The sequence below is a fragment of the Takifugu flavidus genome, chromosome 5 (genome assembly GCF_003711565.1).
Source record: "Takifugu flavidus isolate HTHZ2018 chromosome 5, ASM371156v2, whole genome shotgun sequence".
NCBI lineage: Eukaryota > Metazoa > Chordata > Actinopteri > Tetraodontiformes > Tetraodontidae > Takifugu > Takifugu flavidus.
The window spans coordinates 7,850,761-7,868,469 of record NC_079524.1 but is presented as its reverse complement, the minus strand read 5'-3'; the positions used below and the strand labels follow the sequence as shown (position 1 = coordinate 7,868,469).

The window sequence follows — 17,709 nt, the reverse complement described above, 5'->3', positions numbered from 1 at the left end:
GTCGTTTCCAATGTTACAGCAATAAACTGAAAAAACCTGCTTTTGTGCTGTGGTTCTTATGCCCTTTTGATGCGCCTTCGTGACATTTCTGAACATACCGTCGACCTAAATCGAATTCTCGCGTGAACACGTTCGACGAGATTACAGAGAGGGGAGGGCTGCATGGAGAGTCGAAGACAAAACAAAAGCCACACATAACCAACAGGGAACAGGCGCTGGTCGCTTTTTTTTGTAAACCAAGACAATTTTTTAAATTAACCAAAATCAGTTGAAATTGAACATTGATATTTTAGAAGATTTGCATTATGCCGAGTAGCACGTCTTTGGTGGAAGCCGAAGAGGGAGAGTCCGAGGTCCCACCGCCTCTAGTGCACGCTTTCGCCGGTATGGGCCTTGAGGAGCACCACGGCAGCCAGAGCCAGACTCCCGAACAAACGGACGAGGGTCTTCCCCACCACCACCACTACCATTTCCCCTCGGTTTCCCATTTCAACTTTCTAGGTACGGTCCTTGACTTGAAACCTCTGCATCGGCCATCCTCGGCTGATGAAGGAGCCATCACGGCGGCGCCCGAGGACGAAGAGCAAGAAGTTGGAGGCGACTCCTCAAGCTCCGGTAGCTCGCTGCTAGCCCAGGCCCACGTCAACCGACACTTACAATCGGGACCCGGGTGCTCCATGGTGCCGTCCGGACTGGAGACGCCGCAAGTTGAAACGGTCCTGTTATACAATGGGGACGATCGCGATGATGGCGTGCTGGGCGGCAGCAGCCTCCCACCGAATGGCAGCATGGTGCTGGTCCCGTCCGGCGTCTACGGGGAGTTCGGCTTCGAGGCCGAACCGTCGCTGTTGAATCGTCGGAAGAGCGTGAACACAACCGAGTGCGTGGCGGTGCCGAGCTCCGAGCATGTCGCGGAGATTGTAGGCAGGCAGGGTGAGTGCTTGCTATTATGGTACATTTACCAAACGAAGTTCCAGGGAGTCCCTCTAGTTGGGAATCTAGTTCATTGGGCACGGGTAACTTGGAAACTATTAAATGCATTTTGTGACATACAAAGGAAGTAGTGATTTTTTTTTTTTTGAGGGGGGAGGCTGCAACAAAATCTGGTTTATTGTGTCGCTTCTGTTGGCGACTTGACCGACTTGTAATAGATTTGTCCCGACGCGCAGCGGTGTCCGGTGTTTGAATCACCGAGCAGGGTTATTCTGTAACCTTCGAGGCACTCACGAACGACTGTAGGAGCAAAGTGGTCGATTGCGATCGGCCAAAGTTACGTAAATTGCCTGAAAACAAACACTCTGCGCGTCAACTAGCAAAGTTAGCTTAGCACAATTAAGTGGGTCAGTAACACCCTTGCCCTTCAACAAAAGTTTGGTTTCGCAGGCAATATGGCCCCCATCAGAACCTGTGGGATTAAGACCCCCCCCCCCCCCCTCCCCGGTATTTCTTGGAAAGTTTTTGCGCTTTACAGACAGCGATCTTGTCCCCGTTTTGGCTCCTCGCTCGGCGAGCTAACGTGGCTTTAGTCCCGGGGAGGGCTGGAGCGCGGTGGTCACCACCGCTGTGCCACATCAGCCGGAGGGGTTTGTCATCTCCGCGACGCGGCCAGAACCTTTCACCGAAGTTCCCCCATCCTCTTGTCTCTTTGTTCCCTCCCCGACCCCGACATGAGCCATAATCCCCGCAGTAGGATGTAGGGAATATGATGTGGGGTTTGACAGTGGGGGGGCGCATCAGCTGCAGAGTTGACGACAACAGGAAATAGCTCTGGTAATGATGTTGGACTCTCAACCACAGCTGAAAGGAATCTTTAATTTATAAGCCAGAGAACTTTTAAACGGCATTAGTGAGTGCACCGCCCTGCATAAAGTGTGTTATCTTAAATAAATTACAACTGGAATTATCCGGTATGGAACTGTGTGATGCGCCTTAATATATCTGTTTTATTCCGCCGACAGGCTGCAAGATCAAGGCCCTCCGCGCCAAGACCAACACCTACATTAAGACACCGGTGAGGGGGGAGCAGCCCGTTTTTGTGGTGACGGGGCGCAAAGAAGACGTGGCCATGGCTAAGAGAGAGATCCTCTCTGCAGCCGAACACTTCTCTCTCATCAGAGCCTCTCGGAACAAAGCGGGGCCCCTGGCTGCCGCCACAGGCCCGGGGAACCCCTCTCTACCTGGTCAGACCACAATCCAGGTCAGTGGGTACTGAGGCCCGCTGACGTCTTGACCAGCTGGTCTTTGTCCCAGTGTTTGACATCATGGTGGTCTTTGAATTCCCCATCCTAATGAGTCCTCTTTGTCTCTACAGGTGCGGGTACCGTACCGCGTTGTGGGGCTGGTCGTGGGTCCTAAAGGTTAGTTCTAAAACCCTCCTGTATTTCAGCTCTGATCAGTGCTGTTTGTTTTATTGGCAGAAAATGCCCCGTTCCCCTGGCAACAGTAAAGACCAACACTGTAATTTACTGTAAATAAGCGAATGCGTAGATCGCCATGAAGTTGCATTTTAAAGACTTTAAATATGTTCACTCCCACCTCAGAATGTTATATTTAGCACTCAGTCTTTAACCCCCTGGCCTGTTGACATTACCACCTCTCTGCCAGAAAGCCTCAGGGTTCAGTTGAAAATTGGACTGGAGAAGTTCTCAACAATGTGCTGCTGGACTAGAGAGGGCAATTTTAACTAAATGGATTACAATTTGCAGCCTTGCTTCATTATTTTATTATGCTCCTTATAATGGAACATCTTAAGATGGCTCCTGCGGGCCAGTGAACAGTGAGAGTTCCCCACTCTGGCTTTTAGATTGAAGGCGGTGCCTGTTTTCTAGTGAGCGCTTCTTTACATCAAAGCTCTTCCCAGGATTCCACCCAGCTCCTCCATTTAGTTTTTAACTTAATTGAATTCTTTCGGCTCATCTCTGCTCGTGTTTCACGTCTCTCAGGAGCCACCATCAAACGCATCCAGCAGCAGACCCACACCTACATCGTGACGCCGAGTCGAGACAAAGAGCCGGTGTTCGAGGTCACCGGGATGCCGGAGAACGTGGACCGGGCGAGGGACGAGATAGAGGCGCACATCGCCCTCCGCACGGGATCCTGCGGCGGCATAGAGGCGCCCGGGGCGGACAACAACGACTTTCAGTTCAACGGGACCGACGTCAGCTTTGACGGTTCTGCCGCGTCGGCGGGGCTCGGAGAAGGGGTGTGGCCTCTCGCCGGCGTGGCCTCTCAGGGCGGGGGCGGCCTGCTGCCAGTGAGCGTCAGTGGTACTCAACAGATCAATAGCAATATGACCAGTGGTGTCAGGATGTCTTCCACCTACCGCAACGACAGCTCCAGCTCTCTGGGCAGCGGTTCCAGCTCGGTCGACTCCGTCTATGGAGGCGGGAGCGGAAACCGCGTGGCGGATTTGAGCCCAACCTGCGTGTTCAACGCCAACAACAACAACAACAATAATGGCGGGAGCGCGAGTTTCTGGTTCGGCGAGAGTCTCCTGCCCGTGGGGTCCGAGGAGCTGGTCAGCCTGGGCGGCGGAGGTTCTTCATCGGGATTTGACCCATTAACCATCTCCACCGGCCAAGCGACTCTTTCTGGTGTGCAGCCGCCAATCTGGAGCCCCTTTGTGGACCATCAGCCCCTCCAGGCCTTTGAAGCTCGCCAGTCTCAGGTTGGTAAAATTCCAGGAAGTATGAGGGTCAACGTACCACCTGTGGGTAGAAGTGGGTGCTTTTACAACTTTCTTCTTGGATGAGACCACACGGTCCACAGTTTGAATATTTTAACATAAAAATGCACCTATGATCCATTCCAGGGTTAGAACTGAACCCCTGTCTTTAATAATGAAGATTTCTGTCATCGCTCTCCAGACCAGTCAGCCCGGGACCCCCCGTCTTTCTCCGATCATCTCTGGGACCGAAGCCTTGGAGCACCCTCAGGCCCGGCGCGTTACCCGAGCTCCTCTGGCCTCGGTGGGAAACCTCGACGCCCACAGGTTCCCGTCTTACGGCTCCACCTTCTCCTCCTCCGGGGAAAGCACCGCCTCCTCTTCCTCTCCGCCCGAGTCCTTCCTCTCCTATCGACCAGGACAGGGCTCGGCGCTGAGGGGGCAGGAGATTTGTATCCAGTGTATGGATAACCAGGTGATCGCGGCCTTGGTTCCTTGCGGCCATAACCTCTTCTGTCTCGATTGTGCCACCCTCATATGCCAGGGTCCAGATGCTGTCTGCCCCGTGTGCCTGTCTCCAGTCACACAGGCCATTAAGCTCCGCAATATGTGACGATTTTTCTTTTTAATTGATTAATTCCCCCGAAAATATCGAGTCCGTTTTCTCCCTGCCACCACACGTTTGGGTACATAATAATTCCTGCCCCAAACAAATGTCCAATTCAGCCTTCAACCTGCCCCCCCCGCCCGCCCAACTGTAGGTGAATGATAATGGGGTCATGGGTTAAGGCGCTCAGTCATGTGCTCGTGACGTCTTTTTCTTTGTTTTAGTGATCATTGGGGGGGTTAAACCCCTCTGTAGCATTAGGCTGGGGGCAGGGTAATGGCTATGATTTTTTTTTTTTTTTTTTACACTTTTTTTATTTTGTTTTTTCCGTTTTTGTGTATTTTACCAGTTTTTACCGACTGTACCTTGAATTCTGTTAGATATGTGTTATAGGCGATTGAGTCAAAGAACATCTCAAGTTTTGTCTTTTTTTCTTTTCCATAATTAATATTGCTGCTATGGCTGAGATTTTGACTAATATGGCCTGGCCCCTTTTTGTGGTTACTGCTGGAAACTGGGGAGAAAAGTGGGATCATGTTTACATATGACCCCCCAAATATAAATATATATATATATATATAGGGAGAGAGAGAGAGAGAGACTGTGGTTTAAGAGTATTCTAAGAATTATCAGGCAAGTAATGTTTATCTAAAAATCTAAAGAGAACTCCATGTTTACATTGTTTATTATCAGCATCAGCCCCCAAAACTTGCTTCCTGGCGTAAATATGCCGTGATTTATGTCAAATTCGCTCCTGCTAAGATGTCACACTCCGCTGGTGACTTTTTCATTGACGTTTATTTTTATCATATAAAAGCACACGCAAACTCATTTCTTCCAGATTGCCAGGATGTTGAACCACTTGATTTTTCGCCACTTTCTGTTCCTCCTTTTAAAATGTTTACGGTAAACTCGTGCCTGGTTCCGATCAGAGTTAAACGAAAAAGAAAGTCCTGGTTCAGTGGACACTGAGCGTCGCTCCGTCTTAACAAACTCGTGGCCTTTGGGGAAAGACTTAAGTTTAACTGACGGCTCATCTTAAAACACTGAATTCTCAAGATCACTCTTAAATCGAAGAAATGTTCAGTCAGAAATGTTCGGATTTTCATTTTGAAAGGCTTTTTATGGGATTTGCTGGTTCTTACAAATATTCAGATTGTGTTTTTGTTGACATTCCGCTTCCTTTCTTGTAAGTAAGGAGTTATTATTCAAACCTATACTAGGAGACTTCAAACACTCAGATGCAGAGCTTGAGACATGCCTTCCATAGATCGACATATTTAACTGGAGTCCACGTGGTCTATGCAAAACAAAACAACGGTTTTCGGTAACTAATCCAGGAAGCACTCAACCAAACTTGAATGGTTTTAACTGCACAACACAAACTTGTGGAAGGACGGCACGTCTCCTCCCCCCCCCCCCCGCCTCAGTCAGGGTTCCCTTGAAGCAGCTGTTCCAGTGGTACGTGCTCTGGTTCTCTCACACCATTGGCTGTTGACCTTTGCCCTGCTCGGCGCAGCCTTCCCTCACGTCTTATCACTTATTGACAAGACACGACTCCTAACAAAACACCTCGGACCCCCCTTTGCCCCCCCCTCCCCGTTTCTACGTCTGTGTTCGAACAGGCATGATTCACAGAGGTCATCTCAAGGTTAAGCTTTAAACGTAGGCATCTTTAGACTCAGCTGCAGAAGTGAATGGATTGGGGGGGGCAGGGGAGCGATCTCTTAGCTGGTGGAACAACACAACAATAGGTCGATAGTGTTGTTTACTCCGTAGATGTTGGACTGTAGAAACTCTTCTGCTGCTTTAACAAGAGGAAACGGAACAAATAAATACTAATGATGCAAAAAAGAAGAAGCCCCCCCCCCGATATCTTCAGCACTGTCCGTCCTTTTATGATTTCTCAATAAACGAAGGGTCGCTCTCTTCGCTCCGTTCCCCCCCACCCCCCCGCCCGTCGAGGCAATGCAATACGCCATCGATCATCAGTTTAACAACCTGAAACTATAGACCTTTTTTGTGTTTATATATATTCTATATTACTGTTAATGACTGATAAGTATAGAGTTGTTTTTTATTTTGTTACATTTCATATATACATAAAATATATCTATATTAAATGTTTACAATAAGAGTTTTAATTTTTTTTTTTTTTTTTTTTTAAACTCTGAGTGATTAAGTGAATGCAGAGTGGGGAAAATGAAAGTTGCGGAAAGGTCGCCGACGCCTTCTGCCTGTAGTTTAGCTCTGGGTTTACAGTATTGACCATAGTATCGATAGCCGCCGTTTAACCTAGTGGAAAATGGAATGTACATCACGAGCATGTCTTTATAATGCACCGCCAATGTAAAATGTCTCACTGCAACTGTAAAAAGGCCAAGGATTCGAGCTGCCTGCCATGTCTGTATGCCACCAAATTAAGAACAGTATACTGTAAATGCTTCTTAGATGACTATATATAGATACATATATTGTTCAGTTGTACCAACAGTTCAAAGTATTTGCTAATTTTACTATACTTTTTTGTTTTGTATATGTCGGGAAAGTCTTAAGGCATATAAATTCTTCAAATTGAGTCAGGAGTTTAAAAGCAGACTATATTTTATAAACGGCCTTTTAAGTTATTGTGGCCAAAGCACTGATATTATATATTTGCTGTAAAGAGAATTTAAGAGTTTTATTTTTCTGATATTAAAGTTACTTAATAAAGACGGTTTCATTTAAAGCCAAGATGGTGTTGGGGTTTGTTCTTTTGAGGCTGGCACGACTAATTTTATCCTCGTTTGTGCGTAAACATGTTTGTTTGCGGACACGCTGTCTGTATCCTGCAGTCGGAGCATTATAATCAAGGGGGAAAAAATTCAGTATTTAAGCCCCCCAGCACCCACTCAGGTGTTTGTCAACGGAGGTTTATCGGGCCTCAGCAGCGGGTGTGCGTGGGGGGAGCGAGACCAGAATCAGTGAGTCACCTCGGAGCCCATTTTCACGTCAAAAATAAGCCTTTTTTCACAGCAGGCAGTTTTGACAGCCGGCAATAATTACAGCTCTCCTATTAACGCGTAGCTAAACGGGATGCAGAGGCCTTCAGCGATATCTCCCAGCCTGAACCGTTCTTCTGTGGTGGCTGCAAGTTGGCTGTCACAGACCTAGTAGAGGTGTAATCATCCATTCAGCCACCAGTCAAGAGCTTCAGAAATGCATTTTTGTGACTAATGTATTCAGCCATTACCACGTCTTCTGTGAGAAACATGCATATCGGTGTATTTTTAGACAAAAAACAACAGGCCACCATTTCCAGATCACTCCATGTTTAATGCAACTCTTTCATAATAAATGCAGCCAGAGATTCTATCAGTCATCATCTAATGATATTAAAATCACCTCCATCCACAGTTCAGCAGATCCCTGCAGTCACAACATAAAAAAATATTCTTCCTTCCATACAATTGATATGAAATAAATCCTCCCCCTGGTGTAGAAATGTTTAAAATCCTTTTTCAAATTTAAAAAGAAAAAAAAATAGTTTTTGTGCATGTGTAAAACAAGATTTTTTTTCAGTTAAAGAAAAAATAAAATCTCATTCAGCAGTTTCAACCATGATGTGAAGGGGGGGGGGGGACCAAATGTGAGATTATTTCTAATCTAGGTGTACTTAATCCTGTTATTTCTGGTTGTTGAATGTATTTAAACACACGGGGCAGTAATCACATTTCCTGTTTTCTGATTAAACAATCATGCATCTTCCTGCTGTTAGCAGATATTCACTATTCTGACATGACGTCGGGTCCAAAGCATATTTCAATTTGGTGGGACAAAGTGGATCGATTAGCCACTGAATCTCATGCAAACGCTGGCATGCATTTCAAATTATTTACACGATTAAAAAATAAAAAAAACAACAGGTAAAATGAATCCTACAGATGAGTATAAACGCCTACTGGGTTAAATGGTGAAAGGTGTCTTTAGTGGAACATATTTACAGCACATATCCATGACAACGCTACACCTGCCCCGTCCTATAGAAAATATAACTTCCAAACAAAAGCTACTCAGTAAAACAGGAAATATAAAGTGCTAAAAAATATTATACACCCCAAATAATAGAGAGTAGTAATATAAAATGTGTTGATATTGCTGTAAACTGTATTAAAACCCTTTCAGTAATCTACACTCAGGAAACCTGAGTTGATATTAAAAACAAAGCTGCGAGTTGTGGCGTACAAGCACGATGGTCAAGAGAAGGGTGACGTCAAAATGGGGGGTTTATTTCAGACGCCGAAGGCTGAGGTTTGTAGCCTGCCTGGAGATGATCGTGAAAGATGTGCCGAGTGTTTCTGGATTATTGGTGTGCCAGAATATTGAGCACACAAACACAGCTGGGGTTCACCGTTGGGCAGGATGGTCCAGATGTTGGTGGAGGCGTCTTACTGACTGCAGAAGACGAAACATCTACGTCTAAATCGACAATGTGGGAATTTTAAGGTGGACTTGGAGGAGACAAAATAAAAACAGCGTGGCTTGTCACAATTGTGTAACTCACTCAACAACAAAAGATAAATCTAAAGAACACGTCCCGTTTTAAGGCCCAACCCTGTAAATGTAACACTTCCCGACCTGGATCAGTCCTTCGCCTCGCTCCAGCTCAGGCGCTGAGATGAATTTAGGCACGATGCGTGGCATTTCACATGTTGCGACGTTGATGAATGTGTGGCGTGACTGGATCCTTCTGCGGGTCCCCTCTGAGAAGGCACCGTGCTCTTCCTTCAGAGCGGCTGCCATCTTTCAGCCCCACAGTTGACCGACCTTGATTGTCATCCCCTGTGTAAAACCTTCTGTTTAACAGCTTCAAGGAGAAGAGACACAACAGAAACAGCAGCGCCGCTCAGACACAGACTGTGCATCCACCAGCTGCACAGCGTAAGTTGTTGGCAGTTGGAGACTCCAGGGTGGGCTGCAGGGGAGCTGGTGTACACTTGATTTCTCTGGGACCCACAGAGCCTTTTATGTCCATGTTGTGGAACTTTTTATAGCACTACACTTCATTCCGGTCTTCTCAAATCAAAGCCATCCATTAAAAATAAAGATGAAGTATATTTTTAATGGTTGCTTTTGGCTTGTATGAAAGAAGATGCCTCAAACAAACCTAAAAAGTTTTAATGTCCATGTATGCCAGCTTCAGAGTCACAGCTCCAGCAACCCGAGGAAGACTTCCGGTTGCCGTTGGCTACGGTGTGATGCTGCAGCTGCGACAGCCTCAGTCCAGCGGCTGCGGGTCGGCTATGGGCATCGTGTGCAGGACCTCGTCCAGTAACTGCAGAGCTCTGTGCAGGTGGATCTCGATCCAGCAGGGGGTCTCCTTGATGCTCTGGCGGGGGTAGTCCGGTCCCCAGCCCTTGACAAAACTCATCCTGAGGATACACAGCCTCCGCAGGTCGTCTACGCCGATGCCCGCCGCTGCCGACAGACCTGAGAGGAAGGAGAGAGGGGGGTCGGTTATGTCAAGCTTTTAAACGCATCGATGGATTATCCAAGCGTGTTGGTACAAAACAAGATTCTAAACGGGATCCGATTCTCTTCTCGCCGTCTCTGTGTCTTACTTATAGCAGGAGCGATCCCCCCCACTGATCCAGGTCCAGGTATGTTCCCGGCCACGGCGGCGGCCTGGGCCGCGGCTGCTGCCTGAGCTGTGGCCGCCTGCTGCTGCATCTGTCTGTGGCACTGACGGAGGTCGAACACCTGGCGGGACAGAACAAACATCAAACTGAAGGTCACCACCACAGACCGACATCACGCGGGACCTCGGCTAGAGCCGTCCTGAACGCCGAAGGTTGGAGCTTCCACTCTTTCCCCGAGAGACAGAAGGACATTTTTCTAGAATGTCATCTTCGTGTGATGTGCGGTGACCCGTGTCGCTACCTTGATGTAAGCGCTGGGGTAGATTTTGTGAACAGCATCTCCAGGGGCTCGACCGGCCTCTCTGTCCAGATAGTAGCTCTGAACAAACACCGCGTGGTCGCTCAGGCAGCGCACCCACACGTCCCCCTCGCCCTTACACTCAAGCTGAACGCCTTTGCCGATGTGAAGCCTGAGAGGGGCCGACATTGGGTGACAGGGAAATAAAACGACAAACGTGACATTTTATTCACTCTGGGCATAATCATTTCTAGAACATGAATTTCTTTTACAAGAAAAAAATTAGAAACCAAGAGTCCCATCTGTGCCCTATTTTTTTTTTCTTTTCTCATCAAAAAACCTCTTTTCTTCAAATTGCAGCTCTTTCAGAAAATAATACAGCAGCTCTCAGTGCCGAGGTGGTTAAGGTGAGGCCCAAACCTTGCTCTCTCGATCGCCTCGGTGCGATGTACGTTGCTGAGCTGGCCTAAACAGAACCGGTCTCCTCCCGAGGGATCCACGTAGCCATCCACTGTCACGATGGGGCAAGAGGAGGGCACTTTAAAGGTCTCCCCGACTTGAACGTCCATCTCAAAGTAGGCGATGGAGCACCAGTAGTCAGGTGCTGAAACAAAGGGAGGAACCTGGTGTAAATCAGCGGTATTGCTGTTCTGCAAGAACACCGGATTCAACCGGATTTACACAGGATTCGTATCACTTTAGATTTGATGCTCTCACCTGGATGATTAGATATCGGAGGCTGAAAGGCGAGTTCATTATGCACGGACCCTGAGACGAAGAGCAACGTTCAGTGAAGCATGCAACTCTCCATTTATGGGTCAGCTGCAGCTGCAGCAGTGTGTACTCACAGTAGGGTGCTGGATGTGGCATCGGGGTGTGGTGCTGCAGGTGACCATTGGTGTGGTGGGTTATGTTTGGGGTGAAGCTGTTGTTCCTCGGCCAGGCTGAGCCGGCAGCTGAAGATTAAAAGAGAACAAAATGAAGTATTATTGCAGCTCTTCTAGACTCTGAAATATAAAACAACCTTTTAAAAAGGTCAAAAACTAGATTGACTGCAAAAACAAACAGTGCTGTTGTTTACAGTCGTGGGATATCTTACGGCCTGATCCAGGGGCAAGTGCAGGGAAGGCCGAGGATGAGGCAGAAGTGGACGCCTCAGCAGGTGGCAGCAGATTTGGGGGTGCAAATGGCTCAGTGAGGGGCGGTCGGCTGCTGGATGGTGGATGCTGAATGGTCTGGATGGAGTGCCCGCTCTCGATGGAGGGTAGACTCTGTGGACTGTCAAAATCACACTCGTCCTTTACGATCAACGACGAGCCGGGGACGGAGCCAGTCAGCGAGAGTCCCGATAGGTCTGTGGACCCCGAGAGGAAGAAAAGAAAGCACGAGGGAGAGGGGTATAAAACAAAAGCCAATTCAATGCTTAACACCGTACGAGGAACACCTCCACCTGTCACTCACCAATGCCGGGAGACACCACTCTCTCGTAGTGGTAGGGGTTGACACACACGTAGTCACACTTGAGGTCAAAGGCAAACTGGCAGCATTTGATGTGCTTCAACTCATTCTTATGCAGGTCAGGCCACCGCCACAGGCGCGCATAGATGACGTGGGGGAAGCCTTTACGCCCAGCCACCTGTGAAAAGAATGCAAAGGAGGAACTGATGTAAAGGGTTCGCTTCAAGCAAGGTGTCGACAGTAACACAACAGTAACACAACATCTGTCCCAATATGTCCATTCTAGAGGGATGAACAAGTGGAATGTTGTTCTAGATTTTTGTAAAGTGACAAACAAGCATCGTCCCACCTGCAGACGTCCATCCAGCGTTCTCTGAATGGTCACACACTTGCTGGGATGGGCTCCATTGGTGGTAATGGCAGTGATGAGGGAGTCGAGCTCGTCTTTCTTCTCTTTCAGCTTTTTCACCAGGCTCTCGATGGCCCGCTTTGAAAAGGCTTCACTTTCCCCTCCCTGTCGGTGGCACATCAGGCTGTGCACAATGCTCAGGCAGGCGTCGTTGCTGGTAGGAGTGTTGGTGATAGACATCTTGATTTCTGACTCGGTCTCTGTACTTTCTCTGAAGATATTACTGGTCAAGTTTCATCTTATTGTTAAGCCAATTCAGGCGTGATGTTGATCTTCGGAAGGCTCAACTCCGGCTGAGGTTGCCACCTTGGATGTAAAAACAAAATACGAGAAAAGTTTGTGGAGGAAATGTTTTCCCGGATAACACAGATCGTGTTGGCTGATCTTAGGATCGGTTGCAGTAAAGGACACAACCTGTGCGTAAGATTAGGCGGATTAACCTATTTACCGCCGGGTTGATACAGTGAATTACGCTGGTTTAAAGGCTAAATCCAGAGCGATATTACCGAAAAACACAACGTTCCCGAGGGAAAAAAGGAAATCGCGTCACTGACGTTCCAGCGTTAGCGGCTGATAGCAGTATGTCGTGTTAATGTGTCATTTTTCACCAAAGTTGCTATTATAGAACCGTAAACTCGACAACTCACCGTCGGACAAATTGCAAGTAGTGGATTTTAGATTCACCGCTAGAATGAAAAGCCCTGCTGGAAGCATTTAATAAGAGACACAAGTTGAATCAGTTGCACTCGGTTGACTCTTCATTGCTAGCATTAGCCAGCTAGCGGCGTCGCTCTGGCTGGAACTAAAAGCCGTAGAACACTGCGACAAACGCTGCTGACCGGAAGCGCACGCCGACTCTCTTCAAAATAAAATAAATTCTTTCGTAAACAACGTCTAAAAGGCAGTGTGTTAGCTAAAGGGCGGTGCTAATTGTGTTGTTACTATTTGTTCCAGAAAACACTGAAAGCAAAAGATATTAAATGTTTAAAATTGCTACTGGTTACACCTATCAACGGCCTATTTGAAGATTCTATCAAGTTGCGTTTAATCTTTATTTTGAAAGAGTTGCAGGAAATACACTGTCATCAGTACCAATAGGCGTCGGATATGTTAGCTAGCCGCGACTAAAACATCTGTTAGCACACATGATCTTTGATATCGCTCTAATAAACACGTGCATTTTGCATGTCCCCCTTATTTCGATGCTCTTACAAAGTCTGTCAGTAATACAAACTCGGTCAAGTAAGTGTGCTGATGGGAATTTAGCAGCCGCGTTTTTTCCTTCAGCTATACTACAACTTACTGTCCACTTGCGTAAATATAACGAGATTTATTTTGCAATAAATTGAAATAAACAGATCAGTAGGCAACCGTCGCCCACGACCAAATTGTTACATGATACAGGCTTTTGTACGCTACCTGGAGTTAGCTGGTGTGGAAGTGCCAAGCAGATCCTGTATTCATTCAAAAACACCCAAAGAAATAATAATTTCAAAAAGTTCTCCAATATCGCTAAATATGTGCCTCTTTCTATACAGACCTGATTTTTACATGATTAAAACAAAAATGCATTTAAATCTGATTCCTGTTGATTTATGCCCCGACCCACTTTACTCGACTCGCTCCATTTCCCGCAAAGCTGCGCATGCGCATGCGCAAGACGACGAGCCTGAACACGCCGATGAGCGCAACCTTTAACAGCGTCGACACGCAACAGACGGGCATTGTTCCGAAAATCAAATAAATACATCTTACCAATATATTCACACTTACAGCACAGCAGTTTCTATTGTGCATTTTCAAATTCATCTGTCATTTTCAAGCAATTAGATGCTTGGTCGTAAAGGTGAGATCTTTCACAACTGATCTTTCTTTTAATACAGAAATAAGAGCTCTTACTGCTATCCTTCTTGCTGAGTGTCTACAGATCAGCAGAATCACCCCTGTGACTCTTATTTGGACCGCAAAAAAACTGAAATGACATGTTATCAACTGCAGCCCCAGTGGTTTGGACAGAAAAACCCTTCCGCAGGTGACCAGTAGAGGGCAGGTGCCAACAATCTATAAACCATGTTGCGCTGGTTTGTGGCACCAGACGCGAGTTTGGTGAACCTGGGTGAGAAAGATAACTTAAAAAAATAAATAAAAACTCCACAAACCTCGAAGAATCGCAATTGCCATCTAATATGCAGACCTGTGTACTTTTTTGGGCCATAGTGATAATATCTATTGATTTAAAGAATCTCTTTCTAGCAATTTGTCGCTTCAAACCCATGTCATGACGACTCCACTTTTGATCAAATCAAATCTGCAGACCAAGAAAATCGAGGTACACCTAGCTGGTTTCTGCCAGCACTTATGTCACTATGTTCTCGTGTCATCTCCAGCAGAAGCATACAGCAGAATTTTCTCTAAGTAGTTTCTCAAATATAACGCATCTGTTCCAGACCCATTATCTTGTGTTAAAGCAATGATGTATTGGATGAATAGAGCTTCTCTCTGGTAATAACCTTACTAATAGAATTTCATCCACTGCAGCTGCTGGGATGGTGAAAGCGAGAGTCACAGGGGCGACCGTGAACGTTTCACATTTTGGCCAAACTCTAAACATCAAAGTTAGCGCAAAATCTAATTTAGCGTGACCCGGTCAACAGCAGCGCATGTTGTCCTCATGACTGACTGCTCCGGCCGGCAGAGGTCTGGCAGCAGCCAGCATGCGAGAGTGGAGAATGACGAGAGGTGAACATCAGCCACTGTCACGTCACCCCGGTTAAGGTTGTAGTTCAGCTTCATTATGGAAGAACAGCTGGCGGATGAGTGGTTATCAGCCGAACGGGGATCAAGTCATTGAGACGCAGGTGTTCGGAAACATCCCTTTTGTCCTCTTCATCATCAACCTTGTTCAGGGTTTCAACGGACTGAGACTTGATGTAATAAAAAAAAACCAACAACAACACCCGGAACCAATCAAATGTTGAACGGGTCACATTCTCTTTAGGTGGGATTTATGTGCTTATGCCATGTATTTTCTACAGAATTGATTTATTATCCATCAGACTTCCTTATTTCATTATCCATGGCAGTTATTTGTAGATGATGAAGCCAACCAGCAGCCAGTCTCGTCGTTAGGACGCTGTGAGACGCTACGATTGGCTGAAGCTGATTGTCTTAGAGGTCCTCGCAGAGATGATGCTGAGGCTGATCGGCCTGTTATACGTCACCTTGACAACCGTCCCTCACAGGCAGAAAGGCTCTGCCCGCGTGCGCGCGCGTGTGTGCGCGATGACAAATGTGTGGGCCCTCCACTGTCCACAGATCAGACCCTCAAACAAAAATAGAAGTGGACAAGCAAGCGAGCCGTGTAAGTAATGTGATGTGACTGTTTCGCATCCAGTTTCTGCTGCGAAGTAAGAAAGAAAAAGAAAAACCCAAAGTGACAGCAGCTTTCCACACAGAAGCTTCTTCACTCACTCAGTGTCTCGACTTCACCCTCCGGCCACCGGTTCAACGTCCTGATCGCCGTCGCATAACTCCAGAGCCGACGTGAGCAATTCTAATTTAGAGCATCTCAGTGCTCAGTAGTAGCATGCTCGTCTGTTAGCAGAATTTTGTTTGCAGGGAGGTGTTGAGGAAGTCCCTCTGGGTCCTCACCCCCCCCCCCCCCCTCCTCTGAAGCCTGAGCCCATCACGAGCGGAGGATGTATTAAATCTGAAATCTTTCCACTTCAGTGGAATTCCGGAAATTGTCTGCCCCGCAGGAATAAATGCAGATGGAAGGACGGACAGAGGGAAGCAGGGGGAGCTGCAGACGTAGAACGAGCTGAAGGAGACGTGGGAGATTGAGAGAGAAGGAAGGCGTTCGGAAGATGGATGGATTGGTGCTGAGCATCAGAGAGATGGGCGGATAAAGGAGGCGAGAGTCAGAGGTGTGGGGAAGGAGATTGCTGAGCTGTCTGTTTGAAGATAAATCAGAGAGGCAGCGCAGTGAAGAGCTCTGTATCCATAAACACACACCTGTGTGTGTGTGTGTGTGTGTGCGCGTGCGTGTGATCACGCTTAACCTCACACACATGCAAACACACGGCAACACGAATACACTCACTATCTCGGCTCGTGCACACTCTGCCCGTCGGCAAGGTGGTAAAAGGCCACGGCTGACTGGCTGCTGCAGGCTGATTCTGCCCCCAGTAGCGGAGCAGTGCATGTTGGGATGTTTGGATGCAAATGCAGCCACCCGTGAAAGCTCCAGCTAGGTCGCCCTTCCTCTCTGTGTCTCTCCCCTCCCTGCTTTTCCAACCCGGTGCATCTCCCCCCCCCCCCCCCTTGTCTCCGTCTCCTTGTTGTTTTCAGCCCTCGCTCGACGCCCTCTACGCGCCGCCTCGCCAGCCGTTGGGTCAGCGCACGTCAGAGCGGGGCCGTCCCTCCGCTCGCATCCATCCATCTTTCATACTCTTAGAGCAAACAAACAGAAGCGCTCAGTCGTTCCCTCTTTCTCCCGCTTTTCCCCCCTTGGCTCGATTAATTTCCATCTGTCTTCCATCACTCTCATCTCCGCCTGCAGCATTCAACACACACACACACACACACACACACACACACACACACACACACACACACACACACACACACACACACACACACTTGTGCCCCTGCACTGAAGAGAGCTAGCAGAATAATTAGTCGTGCTTCATGTCTGATGACAGTTCTAATCCTTCTAAATGGCCACCACATGCCTCTCCTCATCAGCCCAGGGCTAGAATGCACATCCACATTTCTATCTTTGTGGGGACCTTAATCAATGCAAATCATCACCCTGCTCCCTACTCTAACCCTACCCTTCCCGAACCCTAACCAGAAGCACCTTGATTCTCGCTGGAGTCTTCCTCTTCAATACTAACCTAAACCAAACCTCAGACCACGTCCTCCCACGCCTTCAAAAAGGAATTTGAACTTGCAGGACCCAGAATGGCCCCTGCTCTGGTCGTAGAATAAGGCCTTTGGTACTCAAGACATAGTAAACATGAGTACACACACACACACACACACACACACACACACCACACACACACACACATCTTCTACTGAAACGGCTTTCTCTAAATATTTTGTACTATTTTGTACTCCCAAAATTCCCAGTATTTGAATGCGCACCGCCATCATTTCCTGGTTGCTTAGTTGGTGTTCTGAGGAAATGAATCGAAAGATTGTTTTTTTTTAAAAATGTAACGTTGCTGTTTTAACAGTTTGATGTATTTCTTAATGAAACCTGACAGGAATTATCACAGTGAGGAATTTTTGTGTGTGTGTGTGTGTGTGTGTGTGTGTGTGTGTGTGTGTGTGAGACAGAGAGCTTTCTGTGTTCAGAGCCTCTTAAGGATGGGATAGGGAGCAGAGCTGGTGTCATGTGGGGTTTTGCTTTGTAGCATCATCTGCATCGTGAAAGTGCAGAGAGAGAACCGAAAGCAGCACATCAGGTAAAAGATATCAAAGAGCGATAAAGGAGCGAGAAGGTGGGTGAGGAGGAGGACTCCTTCTCATCCAGCCGATGGCGAGATCATCGCCGCCCTGGCGTCGACGCGGCGAAGTCGCTGCAGGGCGGAGACGGAGGAACGCGGGATCTCTGGTGGAGAGGCTCCCAACACCATGCTGGATTCC

At 47.5% G+C, this 17,709-nt stretch overlaps 2 protein-coding genes across 4 annotated transcripts; one reads left to right on the top strand and one right to left on the bottom strand.

Annotated features, from left to right (window-relative positions):
• The first annotated feature begins 150 nt into the window (after positions 1–150).
• LOC130525274 (RNA-binding protein MEX3B-like) lies at positions 151–7,004 on the top strand. Its single transcript, XM_057031867.1, has 5 exons — positions 151–933; positions 1,959–2,197; positions 2,312–2,357; positions 2,943–3,667; positions 3,867–7,004. The coding sequence occupies exons 1-5, from the start codon at positions 306–308 to the stop codon at positions 4,275–4,277; spliced, it is 2,049 nt and encodes a 682-aa protein (XP_056887847.1). The 5' UTR covers positions 151–305; the 3' UTR covers positions 4,278–7,004.
• Positions 7,005–7,565: 561 nt separating this feature from the next.
• Positions 7,566–13,723, bottom strand: LOC130525278 (mothers against decapentaplegic homolog 4-like). Of its 3 annotated transcripts, XR_008950447.1 has the most exons (11): positions 12,702–12,894; positions 11,995–12,360; positions 11,649–11,823; positions 11,287–11,541; positions 11,036–11,143; positions 10,905–10,955; positions 10,608–10,791; positions 10,191–10,359; positions 9,872–10,010; positions 9,418–9,740; positions 7,566–9,092 (listed from the first exon to the last, which is right to left on the bottom strand). XR_008950447.1 is itself a non-coding variant. In XM_057031871.1 (10 exons), exons 2-10 carry the CDS (start codon positions 12,232–12,234, stop codon positions 9,529–9,531), a joined length of 1,533 nt encoding a protein of 510 aa, XP_056887851.1. In that variant the 5' UTR covers positions 12,235–12,360; positions 13,474–13,723; the 3' UTR covers positions 7,566–9,528. The 3 variants fall into 3 exon arrangements, 2 of the variants coding, with proteins under 2 accessions (XP_056887851.1, XP_056887850.1); XM_057031871.1 differs by lacking the exon at positions 12,702–12,894 and adding an exon at positions 13,474–13,723 and having other exon boundaries at positions 7,566–9,740; XM_057031870.1 differs by having other exon boundaries at positions 7,566–9,740.
• Between the last annotated feature and the right edge of the window lie 3,986 nt (positions 13,724–17,709).